The 18,386-nt window shown below is 52.6% G+C and overlaps 1 protein-coding gene across 9 annotated transcripts in view; it reads right to left on the reverse strand.

Annotated features, from left to right (window-relative positions):
* Positions 1–15,500, reverse strand: part of LOC125319971 (receptor-type tyrosine-protein phosphatase kappa-like) — a 28,999-nt gene extending 13,499 nt beyond the window's left edge. For 2 of the 9 annotated variants that reach the window (XR_007200946.1, XM_048291826.1), the window contains exons 1-7: positions 15,276–15,496; positions 7,365–7,547; positions 5,916–6,140; positions 5,224–5,466; positions 4,147–4,389; positions 2,426–2,668; positions 705–947 (exon numbers count right to left, since the gene is read on the reverse strand). Coding sequence is in view for 8 of the 9 variants with exons in the window: in XM_048291826.1 (XP_048147783.1) it covers positions 705–947; positions 2,426–2,668; positions 4,147–4,389; positions 5,224–5,466; positions 5,916–6,140; positions 7,365–7,547; positions 15,276–15,378 (1,483 nt within the window). In the remaining variant the exon portion in view is untranslated. Of the gene's footprint in view, positions 1–704; positions 948–2,425; positions 2,669–4,146; positions 4,390–5,223; positions 5,467–5,915; positions 6,141–7,364; positions 7,548–15,275 lie in introns of all 9 variants that reach the window. The other 7 variants (XM_048291823.1, XM_048291822.1, XM_048291825.1 and 4 more) reach the window with 7 other exon arrangements.
* Between the last annotated feature and the right edge of the window lie 2,886 nt (positions 15,501–18,386).

Here is an 18,386-nt window from a genome sequence, read left to right on the forward strand (position 1 = left end):
CTCTTCCCTTCCACTCCCAGCCATGCAAGGATGCTGCAGTCAGACAACCTTGCTCATCACACAGCCCGGTGGGAGGGAAAGGGAGAGACTGAAGGTGGTCACTGCAGCTCTCTCAAAGGGGAGCAGGAGGAGTTGGACAGGAATGAATGTGGGTGAGTGAGGGAACTACTGCTGCTCAAGCAATTTTCCCCATCGATTCAAAACTGAGGTGTCTGTGTGTCCCAGAATCTCTACAGTCCAGCAGGTACAGCTCTGCTCTCCCTTGGAGGGAACATGAATGCCCTAAGCTGTGAGAAGAGGGTGCCAAGCCTGCACCCACCATTCCACAGAGCCTGGAGGGGGCCCAGCCCACATGGAGCAAGCTGTGGTGCTCACAGCTGCACTGTCTGAGAGGACACAGGCAGCAAAGCCCTCTGATCCTGCTCAAACTGTGATGCTGTGTGCTGGCCACAAACCCCACCACACATCCCTCCCCCATGCTCTTCTCCTTTGTGCACATCAATTTGCCAGAAGCCCACAGGGAGACCCTTATCACTGACAACCTCAGTGGTGATCCACAAGCTGGACTTGACACTGCCTTCAACAGCACTTGCCATTTCCCCAGGCAGCACGGAGCCACAAATCTCCTGTGCCCCCCAGCCTGCTTTCCCTGTTCAGGGAGGGCAGAGCAAGGCAGCCAAGAGGGCTCCCAATCCCTCTCTTACCGATGCACTCCACATGGGACTGAATGGCGACCCAGGAATCGCTGGAGTCTCTTCCAAGCCAAAATTGTCTGTATACAGGTGGGTCATAATAGTTGTCCTGGAATTGACTCTGACATTTGATTTCAGTGAAGGATGGCTGGAGACCTCCAGGGCAGCTCAGCATCACTTTCTCATCCTTCCCGTAATTCTTCTGGTCTGGTGCCAGCTGGAGTCTGGAGTCCCACAGGGGCCTTTGGCACATTTCTGGCAGAGGTGAAAGTGGGTGTTACTTGGGCTGGAGGTGATGAGATGGGGTATGGGTGGGTGGTGGGAGACAAATCCCCAGCAACTCCTCCAGCCAGTGAAGGGGGAGGGAAGGTGACACATCCATCTGCTGGGATGTGACCTGCAGGCAAGAGTTGTTGGGAAGGGGCTTTCTTTGTGCATGGAAATTATGAAGGATCACTCATCTGTGAACCTTCCCCATTCACCCTTGTGTCCAGGGCACCATATTCCCTTCTCCACAGCCCACAGCAGGGAGATTCCCAGGACAATCACCCCTGCACCAGGAGATGCCCTCCAACCTCTCATTCAGGCCTGTCACCCAGCCCAGCTCAGCTGGCATTTGCTGGCCCGTGGCACCACCACTCCTGCTGGGATGCATGTCCCTTCAGCCATGGCTCATCCCTCCCACAGGGATCAGCCATGCCCCTGTGACACTTCTGGGCTCCCTGTTCTCACTCACTCAGTCCCTTGGCCGCTCTCCTCCTGCCCCACACCGCTGGGTAGTGGGACAGGAGGTGAGCAGTGCCTTCTCCCTTCACATCTCCTGCTTTACCAATGCCCCTGCCCTCTTCTCCTGACACAACCCTTCCTTCTCATCATCTCCTCACCAAATTCTCCATCCTCCAGGCTGAGTAGGCACAGCTGGTCCCAGCAGTTTGTCCAGTGCTGCAGGGGGAGGCTTTGTGGCAGTGATTGTTCCAGACAAGAACACTGGCTCCTGGAAGGAGCTCTTGCCTGTTCAAGCTTCTGCAAGAAGCTTTGTGAGGCCTGAAAGGGCTTAAAATACAATCTTCCCTCTCCCAAAGGGGCAGGCAAGGGATCTCACAAGGTTCAGATCAACCTCTGAACAGCCACAAAGGAAATGCTGGTGACAAGCCACTTGTGCTCAGGCTTTGCTCTCAAACAGCCCCGATGGCAGAGGACCAGAGATGCCCAGCTGAGCACCACAACCTGCAGCATTGTCCCCCTGCCACCACCAGCCTGCTTGGATGGAAAGTGAGAGACTGAAGGTGGTCACTGCAGATCCCTTGAAGGTGATCAGGAGGCGTTTGGGATCAAGGTGCACTAGGAAACGGAATGTGAACCTTTGGGTGAATTTCTCCAGTGAGACAACTGCACCTGTTCAGTCAAACATGAGACAATTTTGGGGGAGCAGAGGGGAGCCAGGAGAGTGTGTCCCCAGCTAGGCCACATCACAGCTCACCGGAAGCAGCAAAAGGATCCTGCCTCCCTCAAACCTTCTGAGCTGTGTGGCTGCAGTCATCCTTGGGTGCCACGGGAGAGCACAACAGGAGACATTTCATCCTGGCTTCGAAGCAGGAGCTGCTTTCACAGCCACCTGCCTCACAGCATTGGGCCCAAGGAAAAACCCTGACCTTCCCATGCTGTCCCCCCTCAGACACGTTCACAGGATCTCCCACTGCAAGGGACTATCCTACTTCTGATCCCTCCCTTACCGATGCACTCCACATGGGACTGAATGGCGACCCAGGAATCGCTGGAGTCTCTTCCAAGCCAAAATTGCCTGTATACAGGTTGGTCATAATAGTTGTCCTGGAATTGACTCTGACATTTGATTTCAGTGAAGGATGGCTGGAGACCTCCAGGGCAGCTCAGCATCACTTTCTCATCCTTCCCGTAATTCTTCTGGTCTGGTGCCAGCTGGAGTCTGGAGTCCCACAGGGGCCTTTGGCACATTTCTGGCAGAGGTGAAAGTGGGTGTTACTTGGGCTGGAGGTGATGAGATGGGGTATGGGTGGGTGGTGGGAGACAAATCCCCAGCAACTCCTCCAGCCAGTGAAGGGGGAGGGAAGGTGACACATCCATCTGCTGGGATGTGACCTGCAGGCAAGAGTTGTTGGGAAGGGGCTTTCTTTGTGCATGGAAACTGTGAAGGATCACTCATCTGTGAACCTTCCCCATTCACCCTTGTGTCCAGGGCACCATATTCCCTTCTCCACAGCCCACAGCAGGGAGATTCCCAGGACAATCACCCCTGCACCAGGAGATGCCCTCCAACCTCTCATTCAGGCCTGTCACCCAGCCCAGCTCAGCTGGCACTTGCTGGCCCGTGGCACCACCACTCCTGCTGGGATGCATGTCCCTTCAGCCATGGCTCATCCCTCCCACAGGGATCAGCCATGCCCCTGTGACACTTCTGGGCTCCCTGTTCTCACTCACTCAGTCCCTTGGCCGCTCTCCTCCTGCCCCACACCGCTGGGTAGTGGGACAGGAGGTGAGCAGTGCCTTCTCCATTCACATCTCCTGCTTTACCAATGCCCCTGCCCTCTTCTCCTGACACAACCCTTCCTTCTCATCATCTCCTCACCAAATTCTCCATCCTCCAGGCTGAGTAGGCACAGCTGGTCCCAGCAGTTTGTCCAGTGCTGCAGGGGGAGGCTTTGTGGCAGTGATTGTTCCAGACAAGAACACCGGCTCCTGGAAGGAGCTCTTGCCTGTTCAAGCTTCTGCAAGAAGCTTTGTGAGGCCTGAAAGGGCTTAAAATACAATCTTCCTTCTCCCAAAGGGGCAGGCAAGGGATCTCACAAGGTTCAGATCAACCTCTGAACAGCCACAAAGGAAATGCTGGTGACAAGCCACTTGTGCTCAGGCTTTGCTCTCAAACAGCCCCGATGGCAGAGGACCAGAGATGCCCAGCTGAGCACCACAACCTGCAGCATTGTCCCCCTGCCACCACCAGCCTGCTTGGATGGAAAGTGAGAGACTGAAGGTGGTCACTGCAGATCCCTTGAAGGTGATCAGGAGGCGTTTGGGATCAAGGTGCACTAGGAAACGGAATGTGAACCTTTGGGTGAATTTCTCCAGTGAGACAACTGCACCTGTTCAGTCAAACATGAGACAATTTTGGGGGAGCAGAGGGGAGCCAGGAGAGTGTGTCCCCAGCTAGGCCACATCACAGCTCACCGGAAGCAGCAAAAGGATCCTGCCTCCCTCAAACCTTCTGAGCTGTGTGGCTGCAGTCATCCTTGGGTGCCACGGGAGAGCACAACAGGAGACATTTCATCCTGGCTTCGAAGCAGGAGCTGCTTTCACAGCCACCTGCCTCACAGCATTGGGCCCAAGGAAAAACCCTGACCTTCCCATGCTGTCCCCCCTCAGACACGTTCACAGGATCTCCCACTGCAAGGGACTATCCTACTTCTGATCCCTCCCTTACCGATGCACTCCACATGGGACTGAATGGCGACCCAGGAATCGCTGGAGTCTCTTCCAAGCCAAAATTGCCTGTATACAGGTTGGTCATAATAGTTGTCCTGGAATTGACTCTGACATTTGATTTCAGTGAAGGATGGCTGGAGACCTCCAGGGCAGCTCAGCATCACTTTCTCATCCTTCCCGTAATTCTTCTGGTCTGGTGCCAGCTGGAGTCTGGAGTCCCACAGGGGCCTTTGGCACATTTCTGGCAGAGGTGAAAGTGGGTGTTACTTGGGCTGGAGGTGATGAGATGGGGTATGGGTGGGTGGTGGGAGACAAATCCCCAGCAACTCCTCCAGCCAATGAAGGGGGAGGGAAGGTGACACATCCATCTGCTGGGATGTGACCTGCAGGCAAGAGTTGTTGGGAAGGGGCTTTCTTTGTGCATGGAAATTATGAAGGATCACTCATCTATGAACCTTCCCCTATCCATCCACTACTGTCTGTGGTTACTTCTATCTACGTCCCACAGCCCAAAGCATGGATGTTCCCATGTTATCTCTCCCTGCCCATCTCTCCTGAGCACTGCCATGCCCACAGCGAGCACAGCTCTGTTCCCGCATGGGACACTCTGCATCCCCATCCCCTGATGGATAGTATTGCTCCTCCTCCAGATCCTTCCCATACAGCCTCCTGTCCCAATGCCAAGGGCTGAGTACGCCCTGCACCATCAGGGCTCCCTTCATTCCCCTCTGCTCCAGCTCCTGCAAGTGCAGGAGATGTCCCCCAGGTTCCTTATCCATGGGCCAGCAGGGGAACAAGCAGACCTGTGTACTCGAGGGTGGCACCTGGAGGCACAGCAAAGGTAATGGAACCTTCATGGGCACCTGGTGACAGCCTCGGATCCTGCCCCAGGCCTGGGCACCCAGCTGGGAGCCCCAGACTTGGCCCGCTCAGGAACCACTGCAGGAGCTTTCAGCTTGCCCAGCTGTTGTCTCCTGGCTGGGTTGTCCTCTTCAGCGTTTTGCACAGGCACCACAGCCCCAAGGAGGGTGAAGGTAGAGGGGAGACACAGGAGAGCTGCTGCAGCCTCACTTACCCATACACAGCACATCCCCCTCAATGCGTGTCCAGGCACCTGCGCTGTTCCTGCCCCACCAGACATCTCCATAGACTGTTTCTTCATCACTTATCACCTGAAGTTCCTTTGTACATTTGACCTCGGGGAAGGAAAGCTCGAGACCTTCAGGACAGGTCAGTGTCAGTTCTCTGTTCTGTGGGTATTCACTTTCATCTTCTGAAAACTGAAGTCTTTCATCCCACTGAGGTTTTGGGCATTTTTCTGTCAGGGAGAAAATGTGAGAGTCCTTCTCAGACAGGCAGTGCTCAGGCAGGAGAGGGACCAAGGCTTTTCCATGACTGACTGTGGTTAATGTCAGTATTCAACACTATGAGGAAACCCAAGGGCCCCCAAGAGCAGAAAAAGAGCATGTGCCTGGGCAAGGAGGTGATACAGGCTACTAGGAGAGAGGTGAACTGAGGGGCAGGATCTGTCCCACTCCAACTTTCCCATGACATACAGGTCAGGAATAGATTGGGACGAGATACAGAGACAGAGAAAACCTGTCCCACACTGAAGGCTTCTAACCCTCTCCATTGTGGAGACTGCTGCCAATTGGGACCTGACTCTGAGCTGTGCCCAAGGTGTCTCACAGATACAGCAGCATGTCCAGGTCCCATCCACAGTGAGAAGTGCACGTAGCAGGGGAGACCTACTGGTCCCCAACTTACCCATAGGGCAGGTCAGGTCCTCTGCCAACCTCTGCCATGATCCCCAAATGTTCACCTCCCAAGCATCCTTCCAATTTCGAAAAAGCTTGTTTGCACATCTGATCACAGAAAGGGGAGGAGCATTGTTCATAAAGCAGCTCACTGTCACCTCTTCACCGACCCAGTAAAAACTCTGGTCTGGGCTAAGCTGGAGCTGTGAGTCCCACCGGGGCCGCTGGCATCTCTCTGCACAGAGAAGAAGAGGAGGAACACATGTAAGCAGGATGGGAGGAGGTCTGCTGGGGTATCTCTTGATGTGGTTTTGACAGGGTCCATCTCCTTTGGTTACCACACTCAACTCCAAATCCCTCTCTTGCAGCCTAGAACAGAGTTATTGGTGACAGCATCCATGAGCAGTCCCATCCATGCCTACTACAGACTTGTAGGGTTCCCCACTCAGGCTCCATTTGGATAAGGGTGAGCAGGGACTGAATTTCTCCCCAGCCTTTGCAAAGAGTTCCTTCCCCTCTCACCACCTTGGCCATATGCCCAGTCATTGTCTGAAGGCACAGGACATACAGTAGGCCCCTGTGGCAGTGGTTGCCACTGCCTCTCAAGTGGCAAGTGAGCTGCAGGGACAGAATGCAGCCCTGAATTCCTGCTGGGCTGGCTCAGAAGTTTAGACTCTCTCACAAGGTGATGATGAGCATCCACAGTCCCTTGCTCTGTTATGTAAACTGTCAATTATCGTTTCCCCTCCTCATTTTATGCATATGTCCTTGTATCACCCTGTTGAATACATGTATGTTCTAGAAAGTTCTTCAATATCCCATTGGTCCCTCTCTCCCTGCTCCCTCCCACCTTCCTCGATTAGCCAGTTTGTACTCTCGCCTCCCCTTTGCCCAAACCTGATTGGTGGGCTGTATCCCTATAAAACCCTTGGACCCTCCCTTGTTAACATCTTTTGTCCCTGGGACGTCTGAGGAATAAAAGCCTTCATAACCCATACAGAAGACTTCTCTCGATCTCTTTGCCTTCGGTCAGTGCGCTGGCGATTCAGTCACTTGTGATCCTGCTCGACATCACTCTGCGGATAGTGAGCGTGTGCATGGTGGCCTGACAGCCCCTCCTGAGGATCTTTAACCGTAGGTTGGAACCCCAGAGGTTTCCAGACCTACGTCGGACACTCAGGGAGGCACAGCGCTGTTCCTTTCCCAGTCAAGGCGGCGTGAACCAGGCCCCAGTGCAGGCCCCTTGTTCCTGCCTTTGAACCCCTTCCAGGAGCACAGACTCTGGCAGGTGCCCACAGCAAGGTGCTGAGACAAAAAGAGCATCATCACTGCCAGGACATGGGGGAAAGCCAAGGCATCCAGGCCTGCCATTCCTGCATTGTCACGTGCATGACCAGGTCACGGAGGGTCTGTCACCAGCTCAGGACCCTGGGTCAGGGTGGTGCAGGCCTGTGCTTACCTTTGCAGGTGGCAGTGTCATTCCACAGAATCCGGGTCCCTCTGGAAATGCATTGGATCCGTGGGACAGATGGCACAGGTTCCCCTACACAGCTGAGCTGCACCACTTCATTCAAGGCATAGCTGCTCCTCCTCGGTTTAAACTGCAGTTTGGGGTCCCAGTCAGAGGGAGCTGGACATCTTCCTGTGTGCAAAGGCCAGGAGGGAGAGCCTGAGGGTCACTGGGCTCCAGCAGCGTCCTCAGGGCGAGGGTGTTCCATCCACAGGGGTGTCAGTCTCTCTCCCTCTCTTCAGAGGGGTGGCAGAGACAGCACCTCCCAGTGGGCCCTGCTGCCCACCTGCTGCTGTAGAGACACCCCAGCCAGAGGGATCCAGCAGCCTGGGGGATGCTGCTCTTTCCCACAAACACAGATGCTGTGGGAGTGCACCAGACCCTCTGCTGCACTACTCATCTGCATTCCTGTCATTTGTGCTGGCCACGATCTGCTCACACCCACATACACACTTGTTTGCAGCAAAATCCCACTCAAGTTGTCACTTTGCTTTTGGTCTGGATGTTTCACTTGTTACTTCCTCTTCTTTGTCCCTCTCACAAAATATCTGCTGGCTCCTAGGAGCAGCTGCCTCCTGTCCCATATCCCTCCCACCCTCACCCAAGACGAGCCACAGCCCCTCATCTGAGCCGGCAGAAGGGGCTCGACAGGGACTGCACGTAGGTATTTCAATGGCTGCACATTTGGTTGTGGTTTGCAGCATGTAGATTGGGCAATTGATTGAAGTAAATCTTCATATTAATTTTCATTAACTTCTAGACAGGAGTGCTGCTGGCTCTTTGTATTGCCCTAATTTGGGTCTCTACTGTCTGATTAGATCCCACTTTTCACGTAATAAGAAATATAACTCTCTGTGAGTGTTCGTCCATCATACAAATTTAGCTGTAGCTACCCAAACTTTGTCCAAAGTTACCACGGTGCAGCCAGGCAGGCACAGTGAGTTTATACTATTTCCTACAGTACAAATGGCATCAAGACTGCCCAGGAAAGCTGGAGTGCTCTGCACAACCCATGTAGTAGTGGACCAGAACTGCACCACCCCAGACAGAAAGAAGCCCCTGACAAATAAATGGAACAAAAATACCCCCAGACTGGGAAATTGAGCAGCAAGTATTTCAGGCAGGTGAGATTTACTCGTGAAAGCATGAAAAACAAAAGTGTTTTAATTTGCATTTCAGGGCCCCAAATTGTGCCTATACAAAGATTATTAATTGATGGGGATTCTTCAGTCCTAGAGTCACCACAGAAATGTGAACAATTGTTGCTTGAAGAGAGTCGTGTGGGGCCTGGCCTGAAACAAGAAGCAGTTTGAGGGGATGGAAACTTGCCAGTGGAGGCAGCCTTAGGAGCTGAGGGGGCTGTGAGTGCTTACAAGCATGGCTGGCCTCTCCCATATTGCCCCACTCTTGACTTCAGTGCAAGGAGGCCTCATCATTTTTCCTTTTGTAACTGTTCCACACTGCCTGGTAGCTGTGAGAGTCCCCACAGCACACAAACCCCACTGGCAGCACCACTCCTGGCAACCTGCCGGGCAGGAAACCAGGAGGGAAAGAGAAATTCTCCTCTGCAGGCACTCTGCTGGCACAGATGCAGATTTCACGAGGTATCTGGAGCAGCGTCTTTGCACAAACACGGATGCTCTGCTGGCAAGGGTGATTGCAGCTGCACAGCAGAGCTTTGCCTTGCTTCCAGCTCTCCCTGAGTCTTTTCATACAGCAAAGCTCTTACTGCTAGAACAACTGTGAATGAACCTCTCTAGACTTACTGGGCTTCCTTGCAGAGGCCAGGGGTAACTCTGTGTTTGAAAAAGCTACATCTCATAGTTGCTGCTTTAGAGGTGCAGTACAGTGCAGACTTATTGTAGCACAAATGAGAGCTAGTCTTTGTTTAAAGTTTAAATTTTTTTCTTTTACTAAAAAGTGCAACTTCGGCACAACGGAAATTAGGCATATTTAGCGTTATGCTAATTATTGTTTACAGGCACTTAGGACTTACTCAGTCTTTCATAAAAGCATAGGATGGCTTGGGCTGGAAGGTTCCCAAGGAAGATCATTTAGTTCCAGCCCCCCTGCCATGCACAGGGACACTTTCCACTACACCAGGTTGTCCAAAGCTCTATCCAGTCTGGCCTTGAACGCTTCCAGGGATGGGGCATCCACAGCTTCTCTGGGCAACCTGTGCCAGTGGACATCAATATACTGACTGCAACATTTTGAGTGTGACCATCCAGCTAACTCCTCCCCCACGTCATGGTTCATCCATCAAACCCACACCTTCACACCCACACCCACACCTTGGAGACAAGGATATCATGCAGGACAGTGTCAAATGCCTTGCACAGGTCCAGGCGGATCAGTCGCTCCTCCCTTTTCCACCAATGCTGTCACTCCACCATAGAAGGCCAACACATTTCTCAGATATGATTTGCTCTTTGTGAAGTCATCACCAATCATTTCCATGTGCCTTAGAAAAGTTTCCAGCAGGAACTGCTCCATGATCTTGCCAGGCACCAAAAAGAGAGTGACTGGCCTGTAGTTCCCTGGGTCTCCCTCATTTCCCTTTTTTAAAAAGGGGGTTGTGCTTCTCCTTTTTACAGTCAGTGGGAACTTTACTGGAAGTTCCCTGCTACAGCTTCTCAAATATGGTGGATAGTGTCTTTGCCTGTTCCCCCACCCTCAGGACCCACACATGCATCTCATCAGGTCCCATGGATCTGTGCACCTTCAGGTACCTCAGATGGTCTCAAACCTGGTCTTTTCCTACCACAGGCTGGTCTTCATTCTGCCAGTCCCTGCTTTTGCCCCCTGCGACTTGGGTTACTTTCCCTTGGTTATGGGCACAAGAAAATAGATGCTGTGTAAGACTCCTGGGCTGGAAACAGGTATAAAGGGATTGCATTAATTGAGCTGGCATAACAGCCACACATTTCTGACTAGCCTGTCCACCTTCACCAGGACTCCAGTGAATCATTCTTCTTAGACCTGGGCACTTATCAGACTTCATCCTTTGCCAGGAACATCAGCCTCTTCTCTGTTGTCTTTGTTTCAGGTGAGAAAGGCTCCACAGAGGCGCAGACTTGCTCCAGGGTTTCCTCAGTATTCCTGTCAGTGTCTTCTGAGCTGGAATGGTGGGATGCTGATGGGATGCAGCGTGGTTTCCAGTGCAGCCTCAGGCGAGGGTAGACACGTGGAATGTGCTTCTGCAAAGATGACACGTGTGCCAGCAGTGTGTCAGTGGCCACATCTGCCCTTCGGACACAAAGACTACACGGGAGAGCAGTCCTGCAGGCAAACCTTCTTGCTCCCTGCTTGCTCTTCCTCTGCCTACAGGGCCCCTTGCAAGCACCAGGGGCATTCCTGGCCTCTGCGACTCATCGTTTCCTTGCCAAGCTCTCTGAGCTGTGTTTGGTGCCATGTGCTTGCTGAGAGGAGCTAAGAAAAGCAACCACTGTTTCCACAGAGAAAACCACTGTTCTTCCAGTTGCATTGGAGAGTTGCACTGCAAGCCACTGAGAACGCAAACATGAGTCTTAGAGCATCTCTCTGAATTTGGGAACGGAGGTGATCATTTGGCCCCACTTTTTAAATTCCCCATGGGCTCCCCTGTGCCCTTTGACCTGCCAGGTGTGCCCCTGTTGTGCTCCGGTATGGGGCAGACAGAGGCTGATACAGCACCCAGACCCAAGCTGGGTATGGACTGTGCTGAGTGGAGCCCAAGGGGTGGGTGGGAGAGATCAGAAAAGGCAGGCAGAACCCACAGCTCATTCCCATACTCAAAGAAGCCAGTGACTGGAGAGTACCACTACAGGGGAATGCACCAGCATCAGAAACCACTCTAGGAATTAACCTGGTCTGACAGAGGGATGGGCATGGCAAAACAAGCTTGCTTGCCTTGCAGAGGGGTAGTGTACCCCAGCATGGAAGCCTGAGGGACTGCCAAAGCCTATTTACCTCCTGCACACAGAGCACCCTGCCAGCAGTGCCCAAACATCACAGCTCCTCCAGGGCTTCCCTCCTGCCCACATTCCTGTGACAGCTGAACCCCCTGTCACAGCACTGACACCATCTGCATCCAGGCATCTACAGCTGCTCAGAGTCCCTCCTGCTGGCATTTCTGGTGATTGTTTGAGGGTAAAGCCTAGAAAGCTCTGCTTCCCTGCAGAATGGGGAAGAGAAGACACTTTCAGTCCATGCCTGTTTTTACCTCAAGAACATTGCTGATTACAACCCAACTTGGCCTCACATCTCCAGTAAGTCCAAGCCTATCAGGCATGTGACTAGCACTTGAGGCTCATTGGAAGAAACTAATCCATGACTGCTGGGTGCAGTCAAGATGCACAGGCTGGGAGGGACACCTCTGTCCTCACCCTCCTTACACTCCTTTCCAAATCATTCCATAAGAATTGCCACAGGGAAAGGGCACCTTGGAGCAAAGGAGCCTGTGCTCTAACCCGGGGTGACTGTTTGAGTGCTTTGGAGATATCCATGGGAAGCTGTTAAGGGACCTCCACTGGAGAGATGGAGCTCACCACTTGTACAAAGCAGCGGGATGTATGTGGGGAGCCGGTGCACGGATGGAGAACAGAGTGTGCTCAGACAGCAATGGGAAAGAAACACTCAGCCTTGTAGGGATTAACAGCAACTGGGAGAGTAACGGAACAGTCCTCAGACACTGTTTTTTATACCACTCTGCACAGTGGTGTGCAGAGAGCCGCCCACAGGCTCTCTGCCCCAGCTAGAGGAAGGAGGCTGAGTCAAGTGAAATTTCAGCAAGGAAAATATGGTGTAGATGTGACCAAATAGGCACCTTTTGTAACGTGCAATGTGTGCTCACTGTGAAATGGGAAATGCTGAATGCCCAAGACAGGAGTGGTGACAAAAGGTTGGTCTATTTGCCTCCTAAAGGCAGATATTTACTGTTTTGGTTTTTCTCCTGGTTGATGCTATTAAATGAATACCCTCCTTGCTCATATTGTTTATTACCTCTGAATATAGAAAGCCTTTTACAGAAATATCTGGACTTCCTGCCCCTGCTGCAAGGAGTTCTGAGCCTGGCAGGCTAAACAAAGCCCCAGCATGGGCCAAAAGAGGAGGGTCAGGAGAAAAGAGAAATAGCTATGCTGACAATTCAGGTCAGGCTCCTGGGTTCAGCCCTTTGCTTACCAGCAGAAGGTGTCCTTTCTGACATTATATTACCTCACACACAAAGAATAAAGGACAAGGTGAAACCTAAGAAGCAGTAGACAAAGTTCAACCCTTTTGGCAGGGCAGCTCAGCAGCTGAGAGAGGTGACAGCAAAGTGCGCAGCAGCCTTGCTGTGTTCGATGCCCTGTGCTTGCTGAGAGGAGCTAAGAAAAGCAGTCACTCTTTCTGTCAGTGGAGTGTTTATTGCAGGTACTGAGAGCACAAAAATGGGTCTGAGAGCATCTCTGTACTCCTCACTGGCAATCAAAGCTGCTGAGTGGGTCTTTAAGAGTGGTGGAAAAGGAGCCTCAGTGAGACCTTGGGGATGCTCTGCCTGGGAGTCATGGCAGGGAAAGGGGGTGGCAAAGCAGGTCACTGAAAAAGGCATTGTGGGAGGAGCTGGGAAACAGAGGCACTCTAACCTGTAGTGGTCCACCAGATGCTAAAGACATCTGAGAGATGTCTAAGAACAGGAGGCAAAATCCGTGTTTCCTGAATCTGTGCTCTGATGATGGGAAGTGGAAGCGTGGTGGAGCACACAGTTCACCACCCCTGGGTGTCAAGCCCAAGGCACTCCTGTGCAGTACCTCTTAGCATTCATGTTCCCCGCAGGATTTGTTCAGGCACAGTTTGGAATTTGACTGACACAAAAACTTTCAGATTGGGTGTGGCTTAGTTTTAGCTACCACCCTCCCACCCCCCAGTCAAGGCAGCTGTGCTCCTCCTTAGAATTTCTTGTCAGCTGCCACTAGATCACTACACAGTGTCAAGCAAGGCTGATGAAAAAGGGGTCAGGACCGGCTTGGATCTGTGCATTTGCACAGAAAACGTGCCCTAGAAGCTTCTCCACCTGTCTTCAGGTGCACTGGGACTGTAAAGGGAGGGGAGTTTTGTGCAGGTACGGCATTTCAGGGAGGAAAAACACCCTGTGAGAGGAGCAGCACAGCAAGGCAATAAGGTGACAATAGGATAATGCCACAATGCACCCTGCTCGGTGTACAGTGTCCCCGTGATGGGGTGAGCAGAGCAGCCATGCCAACCGCACATAACAACCACATCCTGTGCCTGTGGCTGGGCTGCTCTTCTCTGCACTGTTCTCTGCAGCACCATGCACAATGGGTTGTACCCTGTATCTGCCAGGGACATGGGATATAATCAGGGGTCCCACCCTGTTGTTCCCTCTCTCTGTCCTACAGCTTTACCCTGCCCCACTGCCACTGTCAGCCCATTCCACCCTAGCAGGGACGGGAGGGACCCTCCTGCCTCACTCCAGCCATCTTCCTTGCCCTGCTCCTCTGTAAGAGAAGGACCCTGATCCGTCGGGTGGGACCTCAGCAGAGGTGCCAGGATGGGATGAGCACATGTGCTGAGGATGCAGGCAGGGCTGCTCACGCTGCTGGGCGCAGCCACCACATGTTTTTGTCTTGGTTCCTCTTTTCACAAACACCAAGGTGCAAACTCAGCAATATCGTCTCTGCCACAGGCAGCCCCAGACTCCTCTGGGGATGGCTGGGTGACTGAGATCTGCAGAGTGTGACAAGGGTCTGCAGGCCTACAGGCCCCTGTTGCATCCCACTGTACACAACACAGACAGATCCTGGTCTTATTGTGCACCTTGAAAACAAACAGGAAAGCCACACAACGTGACATGGTTGCACATGTGGGCGTGGGAGAACAGCTTCATCAGGGATCTGGGCAGCAGAAAGATGCTCTGGGCGGGAGAATATCCTCTGTTGCAATTTTAGCCCTTGTTTTTTGCGTTACAGTGTGCTGTGCTTCCACTGTCTGCAACCACACGGTCACATTTTCCCTGGAAATGGGCTCCCGTGATGCCTCTCACACAGTACAGACCCTAATGCCACTTCACATCAGCAATTAAAGTTTCTGATCCCACTCCCTGTACTCTGTCACAGCCACTAGATCAGCTGTTTTCTCTAGCCTGCATCCACCCAGACACAACACTGCAGTGGACCAGGACGACATGATTAGATGCTAGTTTAATGATTTTTATCATCTAGCTCCAGGAAAATTAGCTTAGAGAAATACTCCAGACAGATACAGACTAATGCAAGGTCACAGTCCCTGGACCCACAGCTCAATTGCCGGACAGTGCAGCCTCCTGGGAGGGCAGGTAACACAGTGCAGTCAGTGAGCCTGCGAATTCCACTGACTCTGCTGGCATCAAAGTGTGCAGCCAATGTAGGAAGAGCCCAGAGGAACCCTGGAGATGCCCTGACCCTTCCAGCGCCAAGGAAGCCCATTAAAGTGCAATCCCAGAATATTATAACTCCTGCCCCCAGGCTCTCCTGGGCACCCAGGGGCTCAGCTCATGGCTCCCCAGGTCTCTTTTGGGCACCAGCGCCCATCTCCTCTGTGGTGAGGACTAGGCACCCTCACACTGTGCAAGGACAGATGGACATCTTGTATTTCCATCTCCATGGAGGAACACTACAGACCCTGCAGAGACTTTCCCAGCACCCCAAGCTTTGCTGCCCTCCATCCCCAAACAGAGCTCCTCCTAACCACAACCCAGCTGGGGGACTGGGGCCCCAGTATGGACATCAGACCTCTCTGATACAGATGCTGTATCCTGCAAGCCATGAAGGTGCCCCACAGCTCTGTGGCAGGAGCACAGTAAAACCTTCTCTTGCGGGCAGAGGAGGGAGCACTTCTTACCTCTTTCCTGGGGTTTTCCATGATTTCTGGCATAGGGGTTACCATTATTTTGTGCAGCCAGCAGAGGTGTGAGGAGCAGGAGAAACATCCATCGCAGGGCCATATTTGCCTATGCTCCCAGGGCAGAATTGAGGTCTCAGCCACGCCAGCTGTCTCAGTGCACACCCGTCTGATTGTGAGTGGTGCAAGCACGGAAAGGAAGCAGGCACGCAGAGAAATCACATATGGTGCAAGAGGCTTCCTCATTGGAGAGGGAAACTCCGCCAGTGTCAGCGCTGCCTTCTTTCTCTTTCAGCTCCATGACCCTTTTGCAATCTCGCTGTTTCCAATCACTTGTCTAAAACCAGTGGTTTTAGGTCTTCTGTCAGGAGCAGCTACTAACCAGAGCTGCATTGCCTTCTCTCCCAGCACAGATCTCAGAAGGACTTGTGAGGTGTTCTGGCTGGGCTGTAGCAGGAATATGTGGCTTCCATACTCACCCAGAAAGTCAAGCAAGTAACTACATCAGGACAACCCTCACCTTGTTACTGCCTGGATAAGCATTGTGATAAAATGGACTTCTGAAGGGCACAGATGATCTTAATTACCTGGCAGTGTGTGTCATGGATGAGAAAGCCCAGGTTTTGGCAGGAGTGTTTGGGTGCTCAGGACTGGGCTGAGAGCAGGTGCTTGGGCAGAAGGTGACAAGAGCCCTGGTGGCCTCAAGCTCAAGTGCTGTGGCACATTGTGTTGTCAAAACATGGTGGGAGCCAGAATGACCATGAAGGGGTGGGAGGCCAGCCTGAGTCAGCAGTGGGGCAGAAAAGGGGCTGCTGGTGAGGCTGTCTGTGCAGCTGGAGGCTGATGGCACTGGCCACAGCAGCAGACCCAACTATCAGAGGACGTTTAGGGTAGGACCTGATGACTTTGTGCATCTCCAGCCACCTTGCTGGATGTGCCTGGCCTGCATCCCAGCTGAAACACACAACTAGGAGAAAAACAAGCCCTCAGGTCTTCTCTGAGGCTTCACAGCCAGGCTGCAGCTCTCTGTGATGGCCTTCCTCTGTTGTGCTCCTCAGCAAGGACTGCTGCTCACACACCTGGCATCAGATTCTGCTTTCTGCTGATTTGCACACCCTGCAACACCTTTATTAGCAGCACTGAGCAGGTCAGTGCAGAGTGGCTCTCTCCCAATATACTCCCCCCAGACACCCCCAAAATCTAGCCCTAGGCAAAACATGGTGGAATTCTTGTTTTCTTATTTTTCTGCCATTATAGGACCTGCTTGGGGGCAGACACCCCTGAAGTCTTTTACCTCTGAGGGACAGAGAAGGAGACTGCCCAGCCACATTCCCTCCTAGGCTCAAAAAATCAGTCTCAGTCTCTTCTCCCTTGTCTGTGTTTCACCTCTTCCTGCAACAGAGCTGGCAGGGCTAGGGGTCCCCACCTCCATGGACCTGCCTTTTTATTTCCTTTGCTCAAATATGAAGCTCACCCATAGAGAGTTCACTGTTCTCAAACAAATTTGCCCTGGAAAGTGTGTCCTGGGGCTGCAAGTGCACAGAGAGGACCCTGGCATGGCAGCGGGGCACAGCCTGGGAGGTACTCGGGAGGTAGGTGTGCTCTGTCTCAGGTATCTGGGAGGTTTGGGGAGTGGAGGGAAGCAACTGCTGCTCTGCCTCCAGCAACAGCAGCAACTCAGAGGTTACCTCTCCCTGCCCCTTGGTGTGTCTGGGCTTTTCAAGAAAAAAAATTGAAGAGCGGCAGAAGCAAACAGCATCAGTAGGAATGAGTTCTTCAATTTGGAGGATCAGTGCAAAAGGAGTAGGAGAATCCCATAAATTAAAAAAGTCTAAAAAAATCACATCCCTGGTCCCACTCTGCACCACTCTCAGCAGCACAATGGCTCTCAGCTCCTATGCTACCAGTATCTGGCATCTCTGAAAACCATTCATGGCCTCATGTGAAACCTCAAAAGCCATGGAGGAAGTGTGGCCCAAGCAGTCAGGAAGCTCTCTAATTCTTCACACTTCTCCTTGCTCCACATCACAAAAATTCAGCCTCGAGTGTAACCCGGGCTCTGGCAGGGAGGATGGAGGGGTGTTGCAAGACAGTTCTGCTTTCTCCACAGGGTCCAACATGTTCTGGTCACACCAGGCAAACTGAAAGCCACACAGACAGCTGCACCCAGCAGATCTGGCTCAGGTGGGAGGATGGGCAGGCTGGATCTCAGCAGGTGTAGGCTGGAGAGGAGCTGCATCCCGCTGCAATGCCATGGTCCAGGCATGCTGCAATGTTAGGGTCCACACATCCTGCAATGCCAGGGTCCAGGCACACTGCCAGGAGTGTGTCCTGCTTCACCACAAACCTTGCAGGGCACTGGCACTGGAGCCACGTTTCGCAGCAATTGTGTCACCCCAGGGAGGTCACTCTGCTGCAAGGAAATGCTCTCCTGTCAACCTTACAGACATTGTGGCAGATTTGGAGCTCTTGAAGTGTTTGCAAAAAGGGCTGCTGGCTGCTTCTACGGGTCTTTGCTCTCTTTTTTGTCTTATCAAAAATTTACGTCTTACCTGTCTGATACTGCTTTTGTCCTCTAGACATGACTTGTTCTCTTTTAGGGAGCCTCTCTGTTTTGAATAACCTATGGCCCTGGTGGTTATTCCTGCTGCTTCCTCTCTACCTTTTGATACCAGGAGCCCTGGAGAGCTGCCTTTACCTCTTTGCAGGATTGCTGGACACTGTGACCATGCTGCTTTATCTGTTTCCTCATTTCCACGTATTTCCCCTTTTTGATGCTGATTAAGAAATCCCTGGACTTTTCAGTCTCTGATAATTATGCAATATCATGGAAAAAAAGCATGTTGTGGCTGTCCCCAGCAGGCAGCCCTTTTCCCATGTTTCTGGAAACATGCTTGGCCCATATTTCCTGCACAGAGCTCAGTTCCCCATCTTTCCCCCAGTCTTGTGGTGCATGTGGAAAGCCACACACTGACACCTTGCTTGCCCCCGCCTGCTATTGCAAACCAGTCATGGGGGTGCTTGAAGACCAGCAGCAGTAGCACTACACCCTGCCCCTTCCTTTCATTTGGGATTGCTGTTCCCAAAGGTGTATCCATGGTGCAAAGACGT

Source organism: Corvus hawaiiensis, chromosome Z, assembly GCF_020740725.1.
Source record: "Corvus hawaiiensis isolate bCorHaw1 chromosome Z, bCorHaw1.pri.cur, whole genome shotgun sequence".
In the NCBI taxonomy this organism is placed as follows: Eukaryota; Metazoa; Chordata; class Aves; order Passeriformes; family Corvidae; genus Corvus; species Corvus hawaiiensis.